The 24,451-nt window shown below is 42.0% G+C and overlaps 1 protein-coding gene across 3 annotated transcripts; it reads left to right on the plus strand.

The window, feature by feature from the left end:
* Window positions 1–5,903: 5,903 nt before the first annotated feature.
* Window positions 5,904–22,846, plus strand: LOC127607363 (FYVE, RhoGEF and PH domain-containing protein 5-like). 3 transcript variants are annotated; one of them, XM_052075581.1, is made up of 21 exons: window positions 5,904–6,078; window positions 6,733–8,908; window positions 11,389–11,542; window positions 11,855–11,913; window positions 11,978–12,008; window positions 12,397–12,548; window positions 12,633–12,789; window positions 14,939–15,029; window positions 15,110–15,160; window positions 16,000–16,058; window positions 17,160–17,231; window positions 17,409–17,477; window positions 18,849–18,932; window positions 19,079–19,158; window positions 19,247–19,343; window positions 19,433–19,570; window positions 19,675–19,777; window positions 20,596–20,732; window positions 20,839–20,964; window positions 21,071–21,228; window positions 21,774–22,846. In XM_052075581.1, the coding sequence occupies exons 1-21, from the start codon at window positions 6,069–6,071 to the stop codon at window positions 21,808–21,810; spliced, it is 4,041 nt and encodes a 1,346-aa protein (XP_051931541.1). In that variant the 5' UTR covers window positions 5,904–6,068; the 3' UTR covers window positions 21,811–22,846. The 3 variants fall into 3 exon arrangements, with proteins under 3 accessions (XP_051931541.1, XP_051931543.1, XP_051931542.1); XM_052075583.1 differs by having other exon boundaries at window positions 20,839–20,937; XM_052075582.1 differs by having other exon boundaries at window positions 14,942–15,029.
* The last annotated feature ends 1,605 nt before the right edge of the window (window positions 22,847–24,451 follow it).

The following is a 24,451-nucleotide window of genomic DNA, read 5'->3' on the forward strand; positions in this document are numbered from 1 at the left end:
ATTGTGTTTGCTCTTCAGGTTGACACACTTGTCCCGTTGCTCAGGTAAATTTACCGAGGTTAACGATTTATGCTTTTGATTTCCACGTTCAGTTTGTTAAGTTCACTTCCTGGTCAAAACCATTAAAGTGCAGCATCGTAAAAGTGCCCCCCAGGCTTAATTAAAAATCCCTCACCGTTGAGAGCCTTGTTTGAACTTGAACCATGACCAAAGTCTCCCTAAAATCAGTCAAACAACACGCTTTGAACAACTTATCTCTGCCGAGCCATGGACGTTATTGTCCCATCGTGACATTTATAGTTTACAATGACAACCAGCTTTTTATGATTGCTGTACATTACAATATCGAAGTTTATGACCGTTTATAGATCAGACCTCGCGGGTTATTGAACTGAAATTGTCAAATGACACGGGCGCTCAATTGGAAGGACGATTCATCAAAGTTGGTCATTTCGTGAATTCATGCATGAAGACAATTAAATGCGACAAATCGGGTTGTCCATATTATCAGCCAGACTTGGAACTAATGTGGATCAATATACTGTAGTGCTAAAAATAGAATAGATTTTCGAGAAAAGTCAATTCTAGTCAACTTGTGTTCCGAGTTCCGTCAAAAGAGTTGATGATAAATATATGAAAGTCTGTTTCGTGCAAATGCATTTTGTGAGGACACTTGACCAATTTGAGTTTTCATCAATTGAACTGCTTTGTCTTTTCCGCCCTTCCTCCCGATGACATGTTTCGCTCCACATGAGATAACTGCCTGGCCTCATCTGCCATCATTATCGTCATCACCATCATCTTCCTCACCCTCACTCCACTGTGAGCTGTAAGCAGCCGTGTGTTAGCAATGAAAGCTCGCATTTGCCACATAACGGGGGCTCCCGCTGCCCGGTGTCGCAATCTGCTGTAGCTCACTGAGCGTATGTGGCCAGAGTAGCAGATGGATGAAAGAATGATGAACGCAGGCCTCTACGACGATTGCCGTGTTTCCGATTTTCAGCAGAAAGGGTGCAGATATGAACTCCAACACCTTTCTGTGGTTTGTTACGGATGCTTTCTCATGAATGTCGTGCATATATTAAAAACATACTTTGAAAAAAAATGGAGGGTTGTTTTCCTCACCTACTCACTGGATAGCTGTGGATTTTCAGAAGATTGGTTATTTCTTTCTCAGGGTGGAGTCATTATTTTGACCCGGCATATTGGATTGAAGGTGTCGTGATGTTGTGTGTCTCCAGCAGGGGGCAGAGGAGGGCCTTCCCTCCTGCTACCACACCTGCTGCCAATTAGAAGGACTTCCTGAACACCAACTCTCCATCAGAGTATTGACCTTGTTTGCTGTTCATGCTCAAGTGTTATTTTCCAGACCTCTCGATCTCATCATTGTCATTTTTGCTCTCTCATCTCTCGCCTTGTTGTAAGTATTTATCTTATTTTGTCTTTGATCTTGGTCTTGTTGTTTGTTTCGTGAAATTGGGTTCGAGTCATTTTGTTTATATTCTGGGATTAACTCTTTCGTTGCCTTTGCGAGCGAGTGCTTTTTGTTCGTGTATTGTATTTCCTGGTTCTTTTTGACCAGCAATTTTAGTTCATACCTTGTCGGTGCGCTTTTGTGATTAAATATTTTTTGTAGGGATTTTGTTTTTGTATTCAGTTCTTTCCTGAACTGTGTCAGAAAATTGCATTTGGGTAGGCAGAAGAAGTCGCTGTAAATATATCAACATTCTTTAGTGGCCGTTGGTGACTTCAATGTGGAAAAATGGTTTGCTGTTTGCTTTTGGGTGTTTCCAAATGAATAATTAAAAAACAAAAGTGTCCAAAATGCAGTACTGTACGTGTGAAGTCTCCAGGGTGGCGTATGTACACAGCACACGGCCTTCCTCCCTTCTCTTCGAAGACTTTAGCCGGCCACTGTTGGCACGGATGCTCCCAACGGCCTCATCAATTGCGCTCAGGTGCAAAGGGGAGCCAAAGTAAAAAAGCAATTAAAGTGACGCGGGGTTGTGTTTGTCGGAATTTCCCGGAAAGTGCCCAGCATGCTCACTGCCTGCTGTGAACAGATGCAGCAACAACTCTTCCAAGTATTGTTTGCCATTAAGTCTGATGCTGCACGTCGGACCTCTTGGGGTCCTTTCTTTTTTTTTTTTTTTTTTACTAATTACTCACACAATACTGGTCTTGAAACTACACACTTTTGGACACTTGGAGTTGGGGACTCTCAGCCTAAGTGGTGACCCAAACATTTGTGATGGGTCTTGAGTATTTCAGTGTCATGAGATTGCATGTTCTCCCCATGCAGAGCCAGCATGGGTTTTCGCCGCTTACTTTTGCTTCCTCGCACATACCAAAAGAATGAATGGAATATTAGACTGAGCCGCTATGATGCAACAGTGTCATTGAAGCCTACTCCCTTAAAAAAAAAAAAAACATCCGTCCATCCATTTTCAACACTGGGACTTAAAAAAAAAAAGTAACAAATTGCAGCAGACTCAACCCGCTTAAGAAGAAGCAGCAATTTTGGCAGTTAGATTGATAGCATAAGGCGAACAAACAATGCAAAACACAATTTCACAGCGTTCTAACCCTTTACGTAGTGGATATTTGAACACAAATGTTGGGGCAACACATGTAGACGGCTCATGAGTTGATTCTTTTCAGGTCATTGCCTACTACTACTTCCACTCGCCCTGCTTCACTTTGAGTGGAAAAACAGACAAACATCACCAGGAAGGAAAAAATCAAGATGGAGTTCCCTTTTTTTCTTTTTTTTTTTTTCAGTCTCTCTTATTGTTTCACCTCCGAGCAGCAGAGAGGAGGAGATGCGTTCCTTCCTCGACTGACAGAAACAGGAGACACTCGGACAGAGAAGGACCACCTTTTTATCTAGCCGTCTGAACGTCATCGTGTTTGTTTTACACGTGTCACACACTTCGCAACACTTTTATCGGTTACAGTTTGCGCAATCGAATGACATACAATTTGGGAGACGATTCAGACTCGGACGTGCTTTAGCTTCGATACCAGCTCATCTATGTCTTAGTATCGTGACTAAGTGAATGTTATTTACCGTCTTTCATGAAACAGTGATAGCTTTGACTGATGTTTGAAATAAACTAAAATGGGAGGAAAGCCACAATTTCTGTCCAAAAAAAAAGTAATAATTGCCATATACTGTACAATCACCAAGAGATAAATCTCCCGAGATTTTATCGCATAAATTTGGACCTGCAGAACGACAAAAATTGCAAAAGGCCAATCGAGATCTCTGTGCGACGAAAATGGCTTTTGGCATCCTTTATAAAAGCAAAGCTTGGGACTTGTGCCACCCCTTCCTTATGTCCTTATGCATTTTGTCTTCATCAAAGAAAATCACGGTGCCATTTGGGGACTCGTCAGGCTTTTCCAATCGGTCTCCCTCGGAACTGTTGAGTTAATTTCATTGCTCTATTCTCATGCATGTCCAATGACAATAAATTGGATTGCATTCCAAATTTCATTCCATTCAAATGTTGGCACTATAACGTGATATGTCTTATCAGTGGGGGTCTCCGACCTTGTTGATAATTCCCCTTAGACTGAAGAGTGTTTCATCATCCAATTAGGAAGGTCGGTGCAATATTCACACAGAACGCAGGCCAGATGAGGTGGAACACGTCAATGTACAATGAAGATGATGACCTCACTGGTGGGCTTGCACTTGTTCTGCTGCCTCAGGAAGTACATCCTCTGTTTCCTGTTCCTTTTTGGAGCCCGGCTGGGGAGGGGGTGTTCTCACTCTTCTGTTTAAAGGATCACAGCCAACTGCACTGCGTGCAAGTCTTTGAGATACTTTGTCTTTGCAGCTTATTGGAATATAATGGCAACATAAACAAGCGAGCAATTGGTTGCGAAAACGCTACCTCGTTTTTGTTTTTTTGCTCGATGGAGGTGTATAAAAATTGCAGTTGTCTCAGGAATAGCAAAGAAAAAGAATTGAGGGGTCTCACGATTCACCCATAACCGCACGTTATAGCAGATGATTTCATGCTTACATATCTGAAGTTTAGTTTTCTGCAACTTTTTGCAACATTTTTTTTTTGCCAGAAAATTCCCAAACGTCAAACGTTCAGCTTTCGACGTCACGCTTTACTGTTTTTGATCAAGTTTAAATCTTTTTGCAAAATTGCTACTTTTAGTAATTTGTTGAAAGTGCAAACTCTGCACAGAGGGGCCGGAACTGAAATTGAACCTCTGCACGGTACCTCTGCACTGTGAGGTCAACACGCTAATCACTCGGTTGCTGAGTCAACCGTTCTCCAATGCTGCTACCCTTTTAATATAGCAAGCCGAAAAATGTCCCAATTAAAGTACTGTAATCGGCGCAGAGATCTATTCATATCTAAATGATCAACAATGAATACCGAGAGATGTTTGCTTGAAGAGTATGTTGTGGTCCTTATATGCCATTAGTACTTTTTTTGAGCATAATCATTTTCCACCTATGCTTGTGTGGGCCACCTAATGTTTATTCAATGAGCTGTCATTAGACTCTGATAGATTTATTGACTTCGTATGAAAGGATTGTACGAGCCAATGCGGGGTCAAAAGTGGAGCCACGTTATGACTGTCAAGAAGCCCGACACAGACATTGCTGTTTAAAGCCACAGTGAATGATTATTGCATATTCAGAGATTTAGCTGACTGGTAAAATATGTGTAATGTGTCATGGAGCTAGTCGGAATGATTTCATTTATTTTTAACCACGATACAAAGAGTAGTCCACAGTAAGTAAAATAACTACTGGTAAATTAACTATTAACCGGTTCTATCTATTAATTAATAGATAAATAACAAACCACCGGTGAGCCACAATAGCATTTCAGGCAGTTTATGTGTGAACATTATGTCTGTAGGGAGGGATGTGAGGTTTGCTTGTTCAGGAAACGGGGAGATCAGCTTCCTGTTATGTAGATGGTTGTTTGTTAATCCGACTGGTAGATTTGTGTTTGTATACGTTTCTGTGGGAAAATAGGAAAGGATTAGAGAAGCACATTATCCAAACACATATGGCATAGGCAGACTGTATGTACAGTATGTTGATGTTATGTATTCCTTTATTTGACCTGTGTTTATTTTATATGCATATTAAAGATGTCACAATTGCCAATTTTTTGTCGTTATTTTCCAACAAAGTCAGACTCTGACTGTTAGCTAGCAAATGCATGAATGTTACATGACAGTGGCTCGTAATAAAATCACATTTTTTATATTACAATGGTGTTTTTTTTTTAAATATACATATTTCTTCTCTTGACATTACACCATTGTCATTCTTAAGTTTTTAATGTTCTAATTTCTCAAAGGGCATCAAGTCTCTGTCGTGTAGTATTTGTCTTTTGAATGCTGTGTATAAAGGAAGTACAATGTACAGCACTTTGTATGCAGCAATGGCTGTTTGAAATTGCTCTAGAAATACAGTTGAGTTAAGTTGAGAAGTGATATAAGACAAAGGTCCATATTTGGTTCCTGGCTCAGAGGGTAGGCAACCATGTGATAACTCTCAGCCAATCGTTGAAGCAAGGCAACAATAGTTAGCGTTCCAGGTTAGAAATTATACTTGAATATTGATGTTTTTTTTTAAATGGATAGTTATTAAAAATAGTGAAATGTACCGAGGTAAAATCCGTTTTATGATGTATAATAAAAATAAAAATCATGTATTTTCGCATGCATAAAAATACAATTTGTATGCCTTGTTTATGTTGTTATTTCAACAATTGTGTTGTGTCTGTGTAAAATGTTTTTTTCTTCATAAATTCCGCGAGTTTAATACTTTAGTTGAGCCCACCATTAACATTAACACACACGCACAGGAAGTTTGTGTGCGTGTGTGCGTGTGTGTGCGTGTGTGTGCGTGTGTGCGTGTGTGTGTGGCCATGAAGAGCAGCGGCGTCTCTTGGATGGCGAGGAAGCGGCGAACACCAGCTGAGGCTTTTGGACACTTTTATTCTTTTTCGTGATATTTCATATTGAGTTAGAGCTGCTTCTGTGGACGACATGTGGCGGGAGACGTTAGCTTCGTCAAAATGAACACAGGTAAGCTAAAAATTTAATTGACGTTGTAAGTGACGCTCTTGTAAATGTTGCATTCATCATCTGGAGTATCAACTTTTTCAGTATATGTATTTCACGTTTTTTTAAGCCCTGTAGATTTGAATAAAACACGAATTTAACAACATTTAATACTAAGTTGGTTTTAGTCCATTGGTGCCTTTGCTTACTTTGCAGCAATATGAATGAATTTATATCCTGAGCTGAGTTCTCTTTAAAATGTAAATTAGAAAAGCCATGATTAGCTTCCTCCTCTGAGAGTATTCATGTTTTCCAAATGAAACACATTTATCACGTATACATTGCTCTCCATTTGTCACTGTCTATTACTTACGATACAGTCCTGTGGTTGCATTCTAAAAGCATGAGCAGTTGCTTTAAGGGGCATTGAATCACAGGAAGCCACTCAGGGAAATCCCTTCCATTATTGTTCCTCCAAAGGGTGGACAAGCATTCTCCAAATATACCTTAAGACAAATCTACACTTTTGAACTTGACAGTTACACCAAACGTTAAGAATTTTAATGAATACGCAGGGGTCACATTATAATTTGACGTTTCAGGGACACCCCTCGAGTGAGCTGCAATCTATTTTAAGGTACATCATCTTACCGTTTCCTTTTCCTGTTGTTCCTTCAGACTGCGGCAACGAGTCCCGTGTCACTCCAAAGCTATCACTTGTTTATCCCACCCGCGTGACGCTAATGTCCGCAGCCAGGGGTCCCAAACCTTCTGTTGCCCCCAAACCTATTCTGAAGCTCCATTCCAGGGAACCCTTCCTTTCAGGTATCCCAGAGGGATACGTTAACGGGGGTCTCAATGGAGGGACATTTTCTGACCAAGATGATGTGTCATCACAAGGACGAACTTTCAGTGAGAGCCAACTTGATCTGGAGGAAGAGACACTTCCAAAAACGGATGAGGACTGGAGACTAACGGACAGTGCCCTCACGGAGGAAGTGGATTCCCTGGATACGCTGTGGACCAGCGACGACCGGCTCACCATTGACTCGGAGGACGCGGTGGAGATGATTGACACCACAGACGTGACAGAGGACATGGACGAGGATGCCGGCGAGGCGCTGGCCGACACGGATGGCCTCTCAATGGGAGACATTTCCGTAAACAGCGTTGATGAGGAAAAAGGGGCCAGGATAGAGAAGATACCACCGAGGCGGGAAGAATTTGACCACACAGCCGAGTCTCTCAATGATGATGTCCTTAGTCAACCCAGCCAAGAAGCATCCACTTCTAATAATGGGATCCCCTGTAAGAGCCTCAAGGGCGACCATGAAAATTGTGAAAATCCGCAGCTCAGCGCCGTTGAGGAAGACCCCACCATTCGAATTGGTGACCACAAGCAGATCTGTCATGAATCAAAGAGGCACATCGCCTTGGAAGACTATGAAAGCCATGAACCGTATTATGTATCTCCAGCGGACATTATCAAGAAAGATATGATCCCAAATCAAAATAAAGCTTGTGGTGTACCAGGCAGTCCACTTTCGTCACCGAGACAAGGTGGTTTCTCGGCGGAGAAGTACCACAAGAGTAAAGGCCAAATAGACCCCATAGGATACCAGAGAAGTAGGTCTGTTACGAGTGAAGAGTACAGACTAGATGCCTTGTTGAATCGTTTGTATTCTCAACCCAAATTCCGTCTGCTCTGCACCTCTGATAATTCGTTGACGACTTCTTTCGTGGGAAATCAACTGGTTGTACCAGGAAAGCCCGACTTCTTCAGGCATGCTTTGGGCGATGACGTGAGCGATACAGACATCAGTGACGACCACCTTTACGAGGATCCTGGAGATGATCGCACTGAGTGTGAAAACGTATTTCCTTTGAGCAGGAGCACATCGGGACTATGCTCTCGCTCCTTGTCGCGTCACATGGACAGCGAGGTAGGAGGGCGCCTCGTACATCGACCCAGGTTCGGTCAGAAAGGACCCATGTTGAGCAGAAGCCCCATGTTAAAGGCCTACCCCAAGCCTCACTATCTGCCCCTGTATGCCTCGTCCTCCACGTCCACGCCTGCTTGTGTCCACGGAGACCCCGAAGGCTCTCCTTGCGGAAGGTTCTCTGGATGCACACCTCTTTCATCCAGTGGATTGTCTACACCCACGTCTGTAATGGACATCCCGCCGCCTTTTGAGCTGGCCTACATCACCAAGAGACCCATCGCCAAGAGTTCGCCCTCACTGCTTATTGACGTGGAATCCTCCGAGAAAAACCGAAAGAAGAAATCCTCCATTAAACGCTTCCTGATGCTGAAGTTTCGACGGAAAGCTGAGAGCAAGCCCTCCAACTTGTCCTCAACAGAGTCCAGCCACGTGACACCCAGCAGACTGCTGGATCCGGAAAGACACAGCGTTACGAGTTCCCCGCGGCTCCTCCATCGCTCTACTTGCCAGCCTCAAACATCACCTCAGCCAGCGCCTGCCTTCTTGTTCTACCAGAACGCCACAAGAACAGGAAGATCGGCAGCCTTCCTCAATCGCAGCGTGGTGCGAGTGGAGTCTTTTGAGGAGCGCTCCCGTGCGCCTTTTACACCGCTGCCTCTTACCAAGCCTCGCTCCATCTCCTTCCCCAATGCGGATACCTCAGACTATGAAAATGTTCCCGCTGTTAATTCGGACTACGAGAATGTTCAAGTCCCCCAGTGGAGGGCCGTGCAACCGCGGCCTTTGGGAGACTTCTTTGAGCGCCCCACGCGGATGCTGTCGTCTGCCAATGAGACGGACGGTTACGTTGATATGAGTAGCCTCCCTGGCTTTAACGTCAAAGCTAAGTCGTCTGAGCAGGAAGAAGAGAGGTGAGTTATGCTGCGTGTGGAATGACGGTAATGAGTTATAGAGGGAGGTTGAACAGGATGGAGGGCCGTTATGACAGTGAAACCACAAAAAACATTACTTGTACATAACAAATTAATAGACGACTAGCTTTGAAATGAATCTTTGAAAGTCAAGTCGATTATAATAGTTATTGTTCAAGTAAGTGTAAATAGGGTAGCAAAATCTCAACGTTATATATTACACATGACGATTTGACATTTAGGGTTCAGATTTTAGCAAGTGGACACACATGATTTGCTTTCGTGGGCCACATAAAATGACCTGGCGGGCCGGATCTGGCCCCCGGGCCTTGACTTTGACACCTGTGGGTTAGAACATTCTGAGGTTCTGTGTCTTCTGTTTTTCGTGCGGGTTTTCCTCTCAAAAACATGTTAGGTTAAGTGAAGACTAAATCATGAAAAGGTGCGAATGTTAGAATGAATGCTTGTTTGTCTGGATGTGCCCTGCGATTAGCGGTGCACTGATGAACTGAATAATTCAACGTATTTGACTATGAAAAACGCTGAAGCAAAATCTCAGCATCGAAGCTTCACTGGGATAATTTTCACATACGGATACATTTCCGCACTTACTAATGTTACTACAGTCACACGCAACACTCGTGCGTATCGTGGTACCACGACACATGCACATGCTTTCTCCTCAGCTTTTTGGAGTTGAAACACTTTATTGTTGTTGGGGAAATGTTGTCATTCATCAATCATGTGTGTGAGATAAATAACTGAAAAAGCATTTATTGGTATGATCAGCGATGCTGCGCCGGCATTATTACCCGTTCACCCCACCCTTTTACCGCCTTGCATTCCTGCTGGCCATATCCATGCAGGCATGCAGTCCACTCGGAATGATTAATAGTCACAGCGTTTTGGAGCCATTGCTTTTCTTAGTCCACTCAGAAGCACAAGATTGTATCTTCTTCTTTGCATTCTGCTGTATTCACCTTGTTGCTTGCTTGATTTGTCTGTAGTACTGTATAGGGAAACAAGTCACGCGCTCTCAAATTAGTAGCGCAGACACATCCGTTGAATGTTGGTGTGAATAAATGTACTTTACTTTGGTCGTACATTTTAGGTTAATACGGCTAGTAAATGTAAAATGATCTAGCTATCCCTTGTTCTTTTTACATCCATCCATGCAATTTCTATAAAACTTGTCCTACATTATTCACACTCCCATTCAGAGGATAAAGAATATATGCCTGTAAGTATTATGATATCATCTGTCTTCATGTCTTGTTGCAATGTTTGTGTACGGATATCTGTTGCTTCACCTAAGGGTTATACCACTATGACACTCGATGCTATTTGTTAGCTCGACTATAGCATTTTCTATCGTGTGTTAGCATTAAGCTAGCAGACTTTCCTAAATCAAAGTTATGCATTTATTTTAAATACACAACTCATAATTGTCTTTGTTTAACAGTAAACTCCAACTTGGAGTGGGCAGAAACAGCTTGAAGCCAATTTCTGGGAAGAATTACTCACTATCTGCCAAACTGCTGCTTGTTGTGGTGTGTCTTGAGTTGCTTTTGCCGCTTACTGTACATCCGGAGGTCATTTTCGCTCATTTTTACTTGCAAGTCAAAGCTAAGTTTAGCTGTGCTATAGCCCGAAAGCAAACAATGAGCAGCTGCTTCAGACTTAACACACTCAGCCATGACCACCAGGCAGACGGAGAATGAATTGTTTCTCTCCTTGCAAGTTTTATGGCAGTATGTTTTCCTCTGCGTCCGCATTTAAGAAGTGACAAAATCGGCGATAGACTCGACATGAACCCAATATAGAAAGTGTCCACATGTCGTTTGAGCTTCGCGCAACCTCTGGTAACTCATCCAAAGATTTGATCTGGTCGTCAGTAATGAGCCGTGGTGCTATAATGACGTTCGCATATGTTGTTCATATGTTGCTCATTTGCATCTCAGTGGGGTTGAAATCCATTGATGCTTGCCGCGATCACTATTGCATCAATGCCGCAATGTAAAGAGGCATTTTATTTGCATATGGGTACACTCCCTGTCGAGTTGCAGCCAGTCAGCACGTACACCGAGGGCTCCCTGTAGAGGAGGACCAGCAGACTCCACTTGAGTGCGGCTTCCACTCCAGGCCTTGCTGAGCCCACTTTATTGGTCGCAGTAAAGCTGCAACGTTTCAACTTTTCTCACTCGCTTTGAACATTCAGAATTTTTATTGTGGTGATATTTCAACATGGGGGATCACAAAGGACTTGGAAGGCTAATAAAAACGATGATTTATTGTCAAATTAGAACACGTTAGTCGCGACACCGACTGGACACCTATACAATCTAAAGAGAGCACCAAAACAATCATAGGAAAATGATATGAAATTCTGCCATTGCTTTACAAATATTGTCGCGGTTGTAGTTTCCTGCTCAATGGAAATGCACTGCTCAAACAAAGTATCCTTCATTCCGTCTCTGCAGTGCTTATACAGAAGCCTACAAAGTGTGTTCTCTTGCTGCTGGTCCACAAAGCGACCCGGATAGTACGGTCAATGGACCCTCAACAGCTGATGAAGATGCCGGACGCACGTCAGAGGAGGAAGATGCAGGTGGTGAAAGCAACTATGATAAACAGGTACATTTGGACAAATTATGACTTGTAATTTCATTGAAATGTATTCCAGAGAGCAGCGTAGCACAGTTGTGCACATAGTCCTGGTCATGTCACATGTTTACGTGATCATTTGTTGCTCGTCAAGCCAAACAAACATCTCCATTTTCAATTTGAGCCGACTCATTCGGAAGACGGGATATGGAATTTGCCTAAAATTGTGACTTTACAAGATGGCTGACTTGTTCCATTTCAGGAAAGCCAAAATTCATTTGCTACTTCCGTGTTGTGCATGTAACACGATGGGGTTATAATGCATATTTCAACCCTTTACAGGTCGACGGTCGATCCCGAGCTTTTTACATCGCAATGGATCTACTCGAAACTGAGATATTGTAAGTTACCTCATCATCATTCAAACTCAACTGCTCAATTCATTCTGTATTTTTCTGTTTGTAGACACGTGAAAGCCCTCAAGCTTCTCCAGGAAGTAAGTGATGGATCCATTCATTTTCTTTTCTCTGGATTTAAGGACCTTTTTTTTAAATTTACTTTCCTCTCCCTCTGCTTAGAATGCACAGTGTCAGAAATTGCCAGTATAAATCTACTTTCCCCCCCTTTTTTTAAACATTATCATTAAGGGACATTTGAAAAGACTCATTGCCAGTGTTAACGTCATTTTCTTAATGAGGTCTTATCGAGTCCGTTTTTTTTCACTTCCTTTTTTAAAAGAAAATCTGCTAGTTAGCTTCATGCACCAGATTCTGCAGCAGATAAATGAAATGAAAATACGCAAAAGAATATCGTGCCTTAATTGGACATTTCTTAAAAAAGAGGGTGTACATTTAAAAAAAAATACGTCACCCCTCGTGCCGCAGGACTTTCGGGAAGCAGTGAGCACTACAGCAACGGATGACGGAGAGCCTGCTTTGGATGAAAAAAGACTTTGTGAAATTCTCAATGAGCTGCCTGATATTTACCATCTGCACCGCACAATCCTCACCGAGCTGGAGAATCGAACTCGGCAGTGGTGAGGAATTAACGCACGTCTCCATTGCACATACTGAACTCGGAGAGCTTGATGTACACTGCCTCTTCTCCTCTGTCAATGTAGGGAAGAGAGCCAGAAGATCGCAGACATCTTCCTCTCCAGGAAGGCAGAATTCTTGCTCTTTACCACCTACATCGGCCACTACGACCGAAGTATGAACCTACTGGAGGAGAGCTGTCGAACCTCAGCTGCATTTGCGGCCATCGTCCACCAGTTTGAAGTCAGTACATCGCTGACACATAACACGCGAGTCCTTCATTTTAGCATGCACGAAGCAAGGTTCATGTCTAAATGAGAATCGGGTGCAATACCTCAACCTCATCAAACATATTGGAGTGAACTAGAACAGTGATGCCCAACCACCGGGCCACAGACCGGCACCGGTCCGTGGGTCATTTGGTACCGGGCCGCACAGAAAGGATAAATAACTTGCATTACTTCTGTTTTATTCATTTCGGAATCTGAAAAATGTTTTATTTTGAAAAATTCTCTGTTACATCTTTCTACAGGATGTCTCTCTTGACATGAGTGATGGCACGCTTCTTAGTCACGTGATAGGTTACCGCTAAAATGAAACCCAGGAGCTAGCAAGATGAGTTAAAAACAAAGGTCTTGGAAAGTTTTTGGGGGGAAGGGCAAAAGGCCCAGGCAGGAGACAGAAAAGGAGCCTACTACTTTCAAGGAAAAGAAGGAAACATTTAATAGACAGTATCAGGAGTCCTACCTAAAATACGGATTTATCTCAACGGGAGATTCTCATGCACCAAGCCCGTATTTTTAATGGACTTTTTATCTGCGGTCTATCTTATTTTGAAGGCACCTTTAAACGTTACCATAGTGACCAAAGATAGGACGGTTCTCGTGTCATGATTCATGTTTATTATGGTTAGAAAATACCACAGTTTTCATGCAGGTGGCATTATTTTGTTGGATTTATCCGACTTTGAAGGCCGGTCCTTGAAAATATTGTCTGACATTAAACCGTTCTGTGGGGCAACAAAGGTTGGGGACCGCTGAACTAGAACTTACTGTCTCTTGTGAAACTTTAAATGATAATGGGGTGACACAAGACACTCACGCTACTATGGACTTGGCTAACATGTTTCTGGCAGTAAAAGAAAAGAATCACTGGAGGGGTACAGGGGGGGGGGGAGAAGGGTAAGTCAGATTCTAAATTGTAAGACTGAAATAATATCTTATAATTATGATTTAGCATTAGGTCCACCACCAATAACAAAGCTTGGACTATGTGTAGATTTAGTTGTCCTTAAAGGATTTAAGAAGATATTGTGTGTGTGGTAAAATATTGTGAGTTTCTAACAGTTCTTAATAAAAAAAAATAAAGAACCCCATTTTTTTTTCTGGCAGAAATGAGCTTCGGTAATTTGAAGATGGAGGGGAAAATGTCGTACTATCACACTTTTACTATTTGCAACACACAACATCCATAAAATGAAGATACATTTAATTGACCAATTGTAGGCAAAATGTCAAAACCGCAACCAAGCTGCATTAAACAACATAGATGGACATTTGTGCCCCACCCCCCCAGGCCATATATTGCACACCCTGGTGTAGCACGGTGCACCTACATAACAATACAAAGTTCAACCTTCCTCGGTGCACAAAACACTCTTCATTGAATTTCCTCCAGACCGTCAAAGGGCAGCACTCAGCTGTGTTTTTTCCCCCTCCTTGATTCAGTAACACCTTGCTTTTAACGCAGTTGACATTTCGACGTACGCGTGCATACTGACTTTCCTGTGTTGTAAAGGTCTCTTAACCATGAAGAATGGCCTGTCACTCCCTTGCTGCCTTTTCTTCTACCCCACGCAACCCTCTCTGCCTTTATTCTGCGGCACACAATGCCGTCCGCAAGACATCCGTTATTATCTGAAGTTTTTAATTTTGTCACAAAGGCGGACGCAAATGCAAATACGAATGACAAATGAAATTCGAAGGCACAGTAAACACTCTCAGCAGCTATATGAGGAACTGTCTACCACTCTGACAATGGCAGTCAAAATTGGGCTATTTTTTTGTCTATATGGGTTGCATGTTAGGTTATGTGATGACTCTTAAGTGGAACCAACCTCTTGCCCAAAGTGAGTTGTAATAGGCTCCAGCTCACCCGTGACCCTATTCGGGACAATCACTGTAGAAAATAGATGGATGCAAGTCATTTTGTGTCATTGGCCTCATCATAAGATGAAATAATTTGTGGTAAAGTCTGTCTGAAAAGTTCCTCTTTGTTTCCTTTTTTTTTGCACATTCAGCAAACAGTCTCATACAATTTTGATTGTCCAAAGTTGTCATGTCATATTGTCGTGTATCCGCAGTACTACAGAGAGGATGTTTTGTGTTCACAGCAGCAGAATCCATCTGGCCAAATAGTTTCTCTTAAGCAACAACTGCTGCAGGTGATCGTGCGTGTGGCTCAGTACCGCATGATCCTGACAGGTGACTGAACTTATATTTTTGAAAAATCTGTTCACTTTTTTCATTCTATAAGTAAACTTATTTGTCATTCTTGCTTTCAGATTACTTGAATAACCTTTCCCCTGATTCTCAAGAATACGAGGACACCCAAGGTACAATAAAGATGCTGAATAAAGCCAGTATGGACACAAGCTGTTGCTCACATGGGAGTTTTACTGGCCTATGTTTGTTTGTTGTTGCCCGCGACTTTATGGGGAATTTATTCCATTTGGCATGGAGAGGTGGCCTTGAGAGAGCCAATTTAGATGACTTTACTAGAAAGAAGGTGAGCCACCAGTGGTTATTTTTTGCAATGACTGGAAATCATCACTGTGGCAGCAAACAAGTAAACAAGGCGCTTCATGCATAAAAGAAATGCGTGGGAATGAACCAAGCAATCGGTTTGCTATTGCGGTCGTAGTTTTGCAGTGGTGTAGACCAGCACTGCATCATAATGAGAGCTGTTTCTACTCCTTTGGTTGTTTTTTTTGTTTTGTTTTTGTTGTTATTTTGGTAGTGCAGTTCATCACCACTGTCAACACAATAAGAAGATGTAGTCAGCAATCTGTTTTGTACTAAAATGATTAGCACAATAATGCAAGAAAAAGAAACGTGACGCTGAATTTTACAGATCCGAAACCAAGTTGCACAGCCTTGACGCTGTCAGAGTTACCGAATGTCATCTGGACACACTTCAGTGACTTATCGTGATACATCATTGTTCATTCAACATACTGCATAACATACAACAAAGTGAAACATGAAATCTGGTAGACACACATAGAGCGAACAAGAAGAATGAGGCATGTGCTGATGTGCCCCCCTGCCCCCCATTAGACAATCACTGTTAACCTTTAGCTATATTCCCCAGTGGCTTAAAAAATGTTTAATGCAGGCATGACATGTCACATTCTTATTCTTTTTTTTCCTCCCTTTGCATGACCTCATTCAGCTGCTGTCGTGATAGTGGCGGACATTGCCGACCAGGCAAATGACAGTTTAAGACGCGGGGTGAGTATCATGTATAGTATAGCGGTCATACATGATGTTCTTACCCTGATAATATGGTTTATTCTGTTCTGTAATTCAAACCTGATTTTCGGCAAAATAATCTTAGTAGAAGAGATTTGCCGATTTGAAAACGGTTGATTTATTTTTGAAATATTTGCACGTATTGTGGCATTCCTATTTACATGCGGACAAATGATCAAACGGAAGAAGTGCACCAAGACGGCATGACTATTTCAAGGGAGTACTAAAAAAGGCTGAACAGGAAAGAGATTTTTTTTCTGAAATGAAGAATGTGAATGTGTTCATGGCTCAAGACGTTGAGTGGGCAGGACGCTGAGCCCAACGTTACCTCCAACAATGCTCCACTGCTGGACACATGCACAGCTCTCTTGTTGCCTTGAGTCTCCCATGAGCTGCTCCTTTGTTTAGAGTCAAGGAGCAAGCCCAAAAAAAGCCTCACATTTGGAAAAGCACGGTTACAAAAAAAAAAAAAAGAGAAAAAAAAGCTTGCTCTTACTTTAAGTTCTTGGAAGTGACACTACATATCACCTCCTAAATGGCCACCAATGGTGCTGGTCACAGGAAGTTTCAAGACGGCACCATGAACCTGAAAGTACAGAATTGTGGAGACACATTTAGGTGGATCTGAATTGTATACACTGTAGAGATACCCACATCCTGCATGTTTCACCGAGAAATTTAGGAAAATAGCACTACATTACATTATCCATTTCATTAAACAATGTCATAGAAGTGTAAAAAGAAGAGCTCTATCTTAACTTGGGTGACAAATAACAAATATGAACCAATCCATCTCCTTTTTTTAACCTTATGACTTATTACTTCTATATACGGCACTGTAAGGATTTTAGTCCGTGCAAAAAAGATTAACTTTGATAGTAAGTAGCCACGCTTATGGTTGATGCAAGGGGTGCTTTAAATGGGAATCTGATTACTTCGTATGTATTTTGATTGTTAACAAAAGAACAAAAATGGACGCTGTACCATTCAATGAGTCATAAGAAATAAGTACTGCGAGTACTTTTGGTGACAAATGACAAAGATCTACTCATGTCTTTGTCTTCTATTTGTTCATGTTAGGAGAACTTGCTGCGTCTGGTCAACATCGAATATAGTGTTCATGGCCAGCGGGACCTACTGCAGCCCGGTCGGGTATGACTTTCATAATATTGCATTATTTTAGTCCATACTGGGCCACACGCCTTTTGGCCTTAACACAATGACTAAGCTGGGAATCCCCTTTTGGCCTGAGTTGAAACAATATTAACAACAGCAATCACTAAGTGACTAATAAATGTGTGTCATTTTTATTGTGTTTCTTGGTGTCAGGTGTTTGTGAAGGAGGGCACCCTGATGAAGGTCAGCAGGAGGAGCCGACAGCCTCGTCATCTGTTTTTGGTAAATGTTACTTCTGGAAACGGACGAGCTTAGTTTCGGGCATCCAACACTTAACATTTACATTGCCTTGTACAGAAATTAGTTACCTAATTCATGACATTTTCGAAATATGAGCCATTTCTCAGAGGATTTTTAGCATCGATCTTGCCGTGTTCTAAAGCCTTAGGCAGTGTATATCTGAATACAAATGGTGCAACAATACGTGTAGACAGACACATAATGCGCAAACACTAGAAGTGGCCGCACAATGACAACTTCTTAAACTTATTAAAATATTTACATGTATTACATTTACATTAATACATTTAATTCAAACTTTGCTGCTTTATTGCAAAACTGTAACTCCCTGGTTCTTGTTTTATTTTTTTAAATTAACAAGCACTTCACAAATCTTTTTGTCAGCCTTTTATGGGGGCCTGGAACATCTTAATGGAATTTGCATTCATCTCAATGATTTAAGATGATCAGAGATCGAATTCAATCCAGTGTTTTGAGTGAAGATGTTGCCACCAAACAATTTTAATTTGTAAATCAAGTCACCTCTGTATTTGCTTGATAATGCAACCGTGATCATGGAAATACTGCCATGTAGGAGCCAACCTTTTTCCCTCTGGCCTATTGCAGACTGCTTTATTAAGAGCAGAGTTTCCTGACAGGATGTTTCTGGATTCTGACTTCCTGAGACACCTAAAAGAAAGAGGGAAAAAAAAAATCTGACAGCAGAGTAAAGATCATCAAAACCACCTCCTTAGACAATGAGACTTAATTACTTGTAGAAGCATAACGTCCGTCTCAGTTCACATGTCTTTTAGTATGCTCGTCACTTCTATTTGTTGGGATTTGGGACAAATGAGAGCACCATTAAAATTCAGTGCTTTTCATCTCTGCACGTTGTTTTAACATTTTTGTTAGGACTCCCAAACACACCGTGAAAAAAAAATGCTGATAAAATGTTTTGTTGTGTCTGTCCTCTATCCTGCTGTTGTTTCCACCTTCTCGGTGATCAAGTTTTATCAGCTCTGATTACTCACAGCAAACAAAAAAATGTCTGCTGGAGCTTGAGTTTCTTGATACTAAAACTCAAATCCACTTGATGAAATGCAGAGGTTAACAACACAGTGTATATACATTTATATACGTATCAAAAAGATCCCAATGAGGAAAGACTGCGCTAGATGAAGAACAATCGGCCTCGGATTCAGTCAGAGATCCAACACTATCCAATATAAAGTGCTTACATTGCCACCTAATGGAGAATAGCTTTCTTGCACCGATATAATAATGACTAGTGATTTTCGGTATTCTGCACGAATTTATTTACTCCGCTGTCTGTCTGTTGACTTATTATTGTCCCTGTGTTCGTGTTTACAGATGAACGATATGTTACTTTACACTTATCCGCAACAGGATGGCAAATACAGATTGAAGAACACGCTGTCACTCACTGGGTTGAAGGTAAAAAATAAAAATAAAAAATTACTTTTTACAGCTCTGTCTTTATTTGTCAACCACAACTCATCATTAATTAATAAGGAGTAAAAAAAAGAAAGAAAGAAAAGTACAGTTTGTTCCTTTCATGATATCGGCGATCAAATGCCTAGGTCAGTAAACCCATCATCGAAAATGTCCAGCATGCACTGAGGATGGAGGGAAACGACATCTCCATCACCTTGTCTGCAAGGTGAGACGCAGATGATCATTCCTCGTGGTGAGGATGAATGAAAGTTTGCGATGTTTGGAGTGTGAGACTGCGTTGTATTATTTGACAGCTCCTTCATTGAAAGAGAGGACTGGTTTTACACGTTGAGCTGCGCTGTGAGTGAACACAACCAAGGATCTGTGCCGTTCAACAACTGCTCGGGAGAAGTAAGCGAGTACTATCCCTTCACTGTCACGATACTGTACTATGCAACACATTGGGATGAACTCACTAACGTGCGTGTGTGTGTGTCCAGACCAGAGATCATTTGCGCGTAACCTTAGGAGAAAAGCCCCCCACACTTGTTCCAGTGTCTCAAGTGATGATGTGTATGAACTGCACGTCAGACTTCAGCCTGACTCTCCGTAGGCATCACTGCCACAGCTGTGGAAGGGTGAGTGGCAATGCAAATAAATATGTCACGTCATAAAAGTGCATATATGTCCTTGTTTGCTGGTTTATGTCTGTACTCCCCGCGGTGCCCTCCTTCCGGTGCAGATTGTTTGTAGGAGCTGCTCCAAGAATAGATATCCACTCAAGTACATGAAAGAGCGTATGGCCAAAGTGTGTGATCACTGCTACAGCGAGCTCAAGAAAAGAGGTGTGAAAAGTTGCACTCTAATAATTATGATCACTACCTCGCCTTTTCTCTCAATGGGTTGTATCAAAAAAAAATAATACTTGGTTGTGCAAAATAAAGACTAAGGTGAGCCCAGAAAAACGTATCCTGATTTAATGTGATTCATTGCTGTGTGATACCAAAACTGAACAAATTCAAAATATCTCTTAGATGCAGTAGCACGACAATTACGACATGAGAGTTGACCATTTAACTGTATGTCAAAGTAGATCATAATGATCTTTTTTTTAAATTAAATTTGTAATTCCCCTATTGTTTTGGCCACTATATGCATATGTCGATTTAAACATTCATCCACTGCGATTGGCTGGCAACCGATTCAGGGTGTCCCCTGCCTACTGCCCAGAGACGGCTGGGATAGGCTCCAGCACCCCCCGCGACCCTTGTGAGGATAAGCGGTTCGGAAGATGAATGAATGAACATTCATCCATCCATCCATTATCAGAGCCGCTTATCCTCGCGATGGTTAAAGGCAGGCGTGGTGGATTCTATGCAACACCTCTCTGGACAGTAGGCGGGGTACACCCTGAACTGGTTACCCATTAGTACACAATAAAATACATTTATATTTCATGTCAGCCATAAATTGTCAGTCAGTAACGTTTGCACATTTGAGTTCCCTTTCTTCGTTATATGATGTAGACTGCATTACCAATATTACACCAATTCTGCCAGGGTACAAAACGTTTGAGCACAACCCTTCCTATTCACGCCTTAAAGAAACGAATCATCAATTTCACTTGGACCCGGATTTGTTTAAAAAAGTGTCTACCTTGCAGGAGAGGATACGTGTGCCCTCCCGACAAAGAGCAGCCCTCGTGTGAGCCGTTCCACTCGTCCGCTCTCCTCTGTGTTCCAAAGCATCCACCCTCCAAACATTTGGAGGCATCGCAAAGGCATGCTCACCTTCAACCAGGTGCGTCTCCGCCCACAATGACTTGCGATTGTTGTCTGTGCAGAAGAGACGCAGACACGGTGATCATAAACAGAAGGACCGCGAAGGCTAATAACTCCTTCCACAGGTGACCGTATCGGATGAGGGCTCTATTAGCGGCAGTCTACACCGCAGCAAGAAGAGCAAGAGGAACTGGAAGAGATTGTGGTTCCTCCTAAAAGACAAGGTGCTTTACACCTACAGAGGCCAAGAGGTGAGGGGACACATGCACTCCCCTTCAACCTGTATAGGACTTTTGAAAATGCATTCGGTGCAGTGTGAGTCGTTACATGATGGACATTCTGATGCCGTTTCCACAGGAGAAGGTGGCGTCAGAGAGCTTGCCTTTGTTGGGCTTTACGGTGAAGCTACCGGACAACCACCAGGGAGATGACGACGCCTCCAATGTTTTCCAGCTTTATCACAAAAACACTTTGTACTATACGTTTAAAGCGGGGGACAATTACACAGCCCAGAGGTGAGAAAATGGGCCACGATCCACTTCAAATGATGACGCAATTCGTACTCACTATTCACACTTTTTGGAAAAATCTGGAGAAAATATTTGAAGAATTTAGAGAGCCTTGCTGGATTAAGATTTGTTTTCTGCTTTTTAAATACAGTGGCGCTTTGGCACACACATTTAATACATTCTTAAAAAAGTCGTACTTCTCAAAAGTCATTTCCCTATTGAAATGATTGGAAATTCCACGATTCAACTCCAGCCTCCCCGATAAAACATATTTTTGTCATGTGCATTTTAACTTTGTGAGCAACGTTGACTTGATACGCTGTCAACGGGGATCCTAACAAGAAGCACCGTTGGTTATGTTTTTTTTTTCTTTTTTTTTTTTTTAAATGAGAATATGCGGACAAAAGTCTTGGCTAACTGTGGTTTCATCATTAAGCTGGGCAAGTTAAAAAAAAAGACCACAACTATAACCAGCAGATGGCAACATTGGATCTCTTTTTCTAGTGTTGTTATTGTTCTTGTTCCTCATGTGCAACTTGTTTCTCGCATAGGTGGGTCAACGCCATGGAGGAAGCCACTGTTTTATAGGACCAGATCATTCCGCTCTTCCAAAAGCAACAACAACAACAAAGTGTGAACCCAAAAAGGGGGCGGGAGGGAACTTGATTATGTCTGCAAACTGGAACTTCCTCGGCCAATACTGCAGGAAAGTATTGAAAAAGACACTATGTTCTTTGTGAAGGGGGGGCGCACTTTTGCCTACTGTTGCAACCTTGCAGCAGGTGTGATGCTGTGCACCACATATGATGCGTTGGCCCAGATACCCGCCAGTCATGTGACGTGACCTCGATTTCTATCAGCCAGCTGATCAGCACAGTTGCTGACGGCAGATCATGGTGGGTCATCGTCAGTTTTTAGACTGCCGTGAGGAAAAACAATTAAGAATGCGCAGCTCTCCTTCCAAGAAATTTTAATCTTCACCTTCATGTTATTAGTGTTCATGACTGTATTAACAATGACTGGTTTCATTTATATAAAATGACGCAACTGAAGTCTTGTACTGTAATATTTGATGCCTTTTTTTTTTGCACTGATACAAAATGGACTACATCAGAAAATCTATACCTTCACCAAACAAGCCATAGTCATCGATTTTTATGTGGAGCATTTCATTGTACTGTATAGTCTAGTCCAGTATTTCCCAACTTGTATTTTTGCCAGAAAAATCTCACGGCACACCACCAAAAAAGATGTCATAAAAATATTTACTGTATGAGTATTGAAATATGATGATGATCTTCTTTCTTAAATGTACCTGCTCATTGTCAAATGTGTGGACCTGAGTGGTGGAACATAAAGTTATTCTTCTGTTGTCCACACCTGGACAAAATTGTTGGCACTCTTCTGAAAAATAATAAGAACGGAAGAAAAAAAATCATCGTAATCATACATTTAAAATGAATGAAAATTAACCGATGACGTCATATACTTCTTTTAAATTATGTGTCAACAGGAACAAATTCTTGAAACAGGCCTGGACAAAAGCGATGGTACCCCCAAGAAAAGATTGAAATCATTTGACCTTAGTGACATCTTCAACCAAGGTGTGTCCTCTAATTACCGTGACCTTGCAAGCAGTCAGTTGCCCTATTTAAAGTGTCCCGATTGGTCCCTGGCCATTTTGGTGACATCGTGTGTACCACACAAAACACGGACCAGAGGATGCGAGGGAAAGCATCGCTCAGGAGATTACAAACACAATTCTCGACAAAATTTCCAAGTAGCGTGAAGCCCCTGTGATGGCGGCGGCACATATTATTTAGAAATTTAAGATCCATGGGACTGTCGCCAACCTAGTCTCAGTCACAGGCCCTGGGTCTTGCAGCAGGATAATGACGCAAAACACAGCTAAAGACGCTCAAGAACGGCTAAGATCAAAACATCGGACTTTTCTGAAGTGACTTTGGATAAGCCAAGAGGCTGGTATCTTAACTTCAAGGCTGCGAAAAGGAACAAGCTGGTCTTCTTCGGCATGATAAACTACTTTGATTGCACGCTATGTACGTAAATAAAGTCCTTGCAGTGTCTCATCAGTAAGTTGATCGAAAAGCACAGAGCGATAAATTATGTACAATTACTCTTACGTGGTTATTGCCTCAAAAGATTTTGTTCAACAAAAGATGAAGCTAAGGGTGCTCCAAATTTTTGTCCGGCCCCGTTATATTTAATTTTAAAAATAATCCTGTTGAATCATCGCTGTCAGATTTTCACGATTATTAGTATTTATATATTTTTTCTTTTATTATTATTTTTCTACTGTACCAACATTTTGCCCACATGTATGGCAACAGGTGGACAGACAAGTTCAAGTGGAAGAGCATTTAATTGTTCTGACTGTCACGATATGTTGCTGGCCCAGATAGATGAACAAAGATACATTGTATACACGGTATATGTCATAAATAAATTATACTTTTGTGACCCGTTATGTGAAATTAGAGAATTTCCTGCAGTAGTAGGTTGGGACTCCTGTATGAAACCTACTCCTGGAGTAGGTTTGGTCTCATCAGTGGTATGCACGAGACATACATCATGAACCGAGCTAGCGTTTTGCACTTTGAAGTGTACTTGCTGATTTATCGAGCGTACTGTACTTCCCAAAAATATTAAAGCAAAGATGAACATAACAATGGGAACCATCTGCGACATGTTGCTGACCGTTGGTCTTAATATTGACATTCCGCAGGCTGTTATTGACTTCATGGGAGAACACGAGCATGCTACATGTACAATATGGAAACATCCGCACGATGTGCTTTTAGAAGCCCTCGTGGATGTAAACAGCGTGCTGCACGGCCAGCGAAAAAGGCCACGTCTGCTCTGCTTCTCCGCAGCCCCCCCGAGGCTCGCTGACCCAGAATATCGTCAAGCGGGAGGCCTTCTTTCTATGGCTGCTGAGAATTTGCAGACAGGCTCGTCCTACATAGACGGAAGATAATTCATCACCCCACTCACCATTTCTAGACCCCATTCAGGTTGACTTAGTGCTTGTTGCTGCTGTGAATTCTTGTCACACAAGGCCACTCACTGCACTCATGGGACACAAAACTGCGACGCAAACCTGATTGGGAATCATTAGAAGACTCACTGTCCGTTGTCAGGACATTATTAAATTTATTTGGGGGTTAGTTTAATGTTCCATAAGATCTCCGTTGAATAGTTTACCGTT

The sequence above is a fragment of the Hippocampus zosterae genome, chromosome 9, assembly GCF_025434085.1.
Source record: "Hippocampus zosterae strain Florida chromosome 9, ASM2543408v3, whole genome shotgun sequence".
Taxonomy (NCBI): Eukaryota; Metazoa; Chordata; class Actinopteri; order Syngnathiformes; family Syngnathidae; genus Hippocampus; species Hippocampus zosterae.

Excerpts from the sequence above, each read along its gene's own strand:
- LOC127607363 (XM_052075581.1), top strand. Across the intron at positions 12,549-12,632 it reads GAGAATCGAACTCGGCAGTG|GGAAGAGAGCCAGAAGATCG; the intron begins GTGAGGAATTAA and ends CTGTCAATGTAG. Across the intron at positions 17,232-17,408 it reads ACCTACTGCAGCCCGGTCGG|GTGTTTGTGAAGGAGGGCAC; the intron begins GTATGACTTTCA and ends TCTTGGTGTCAG.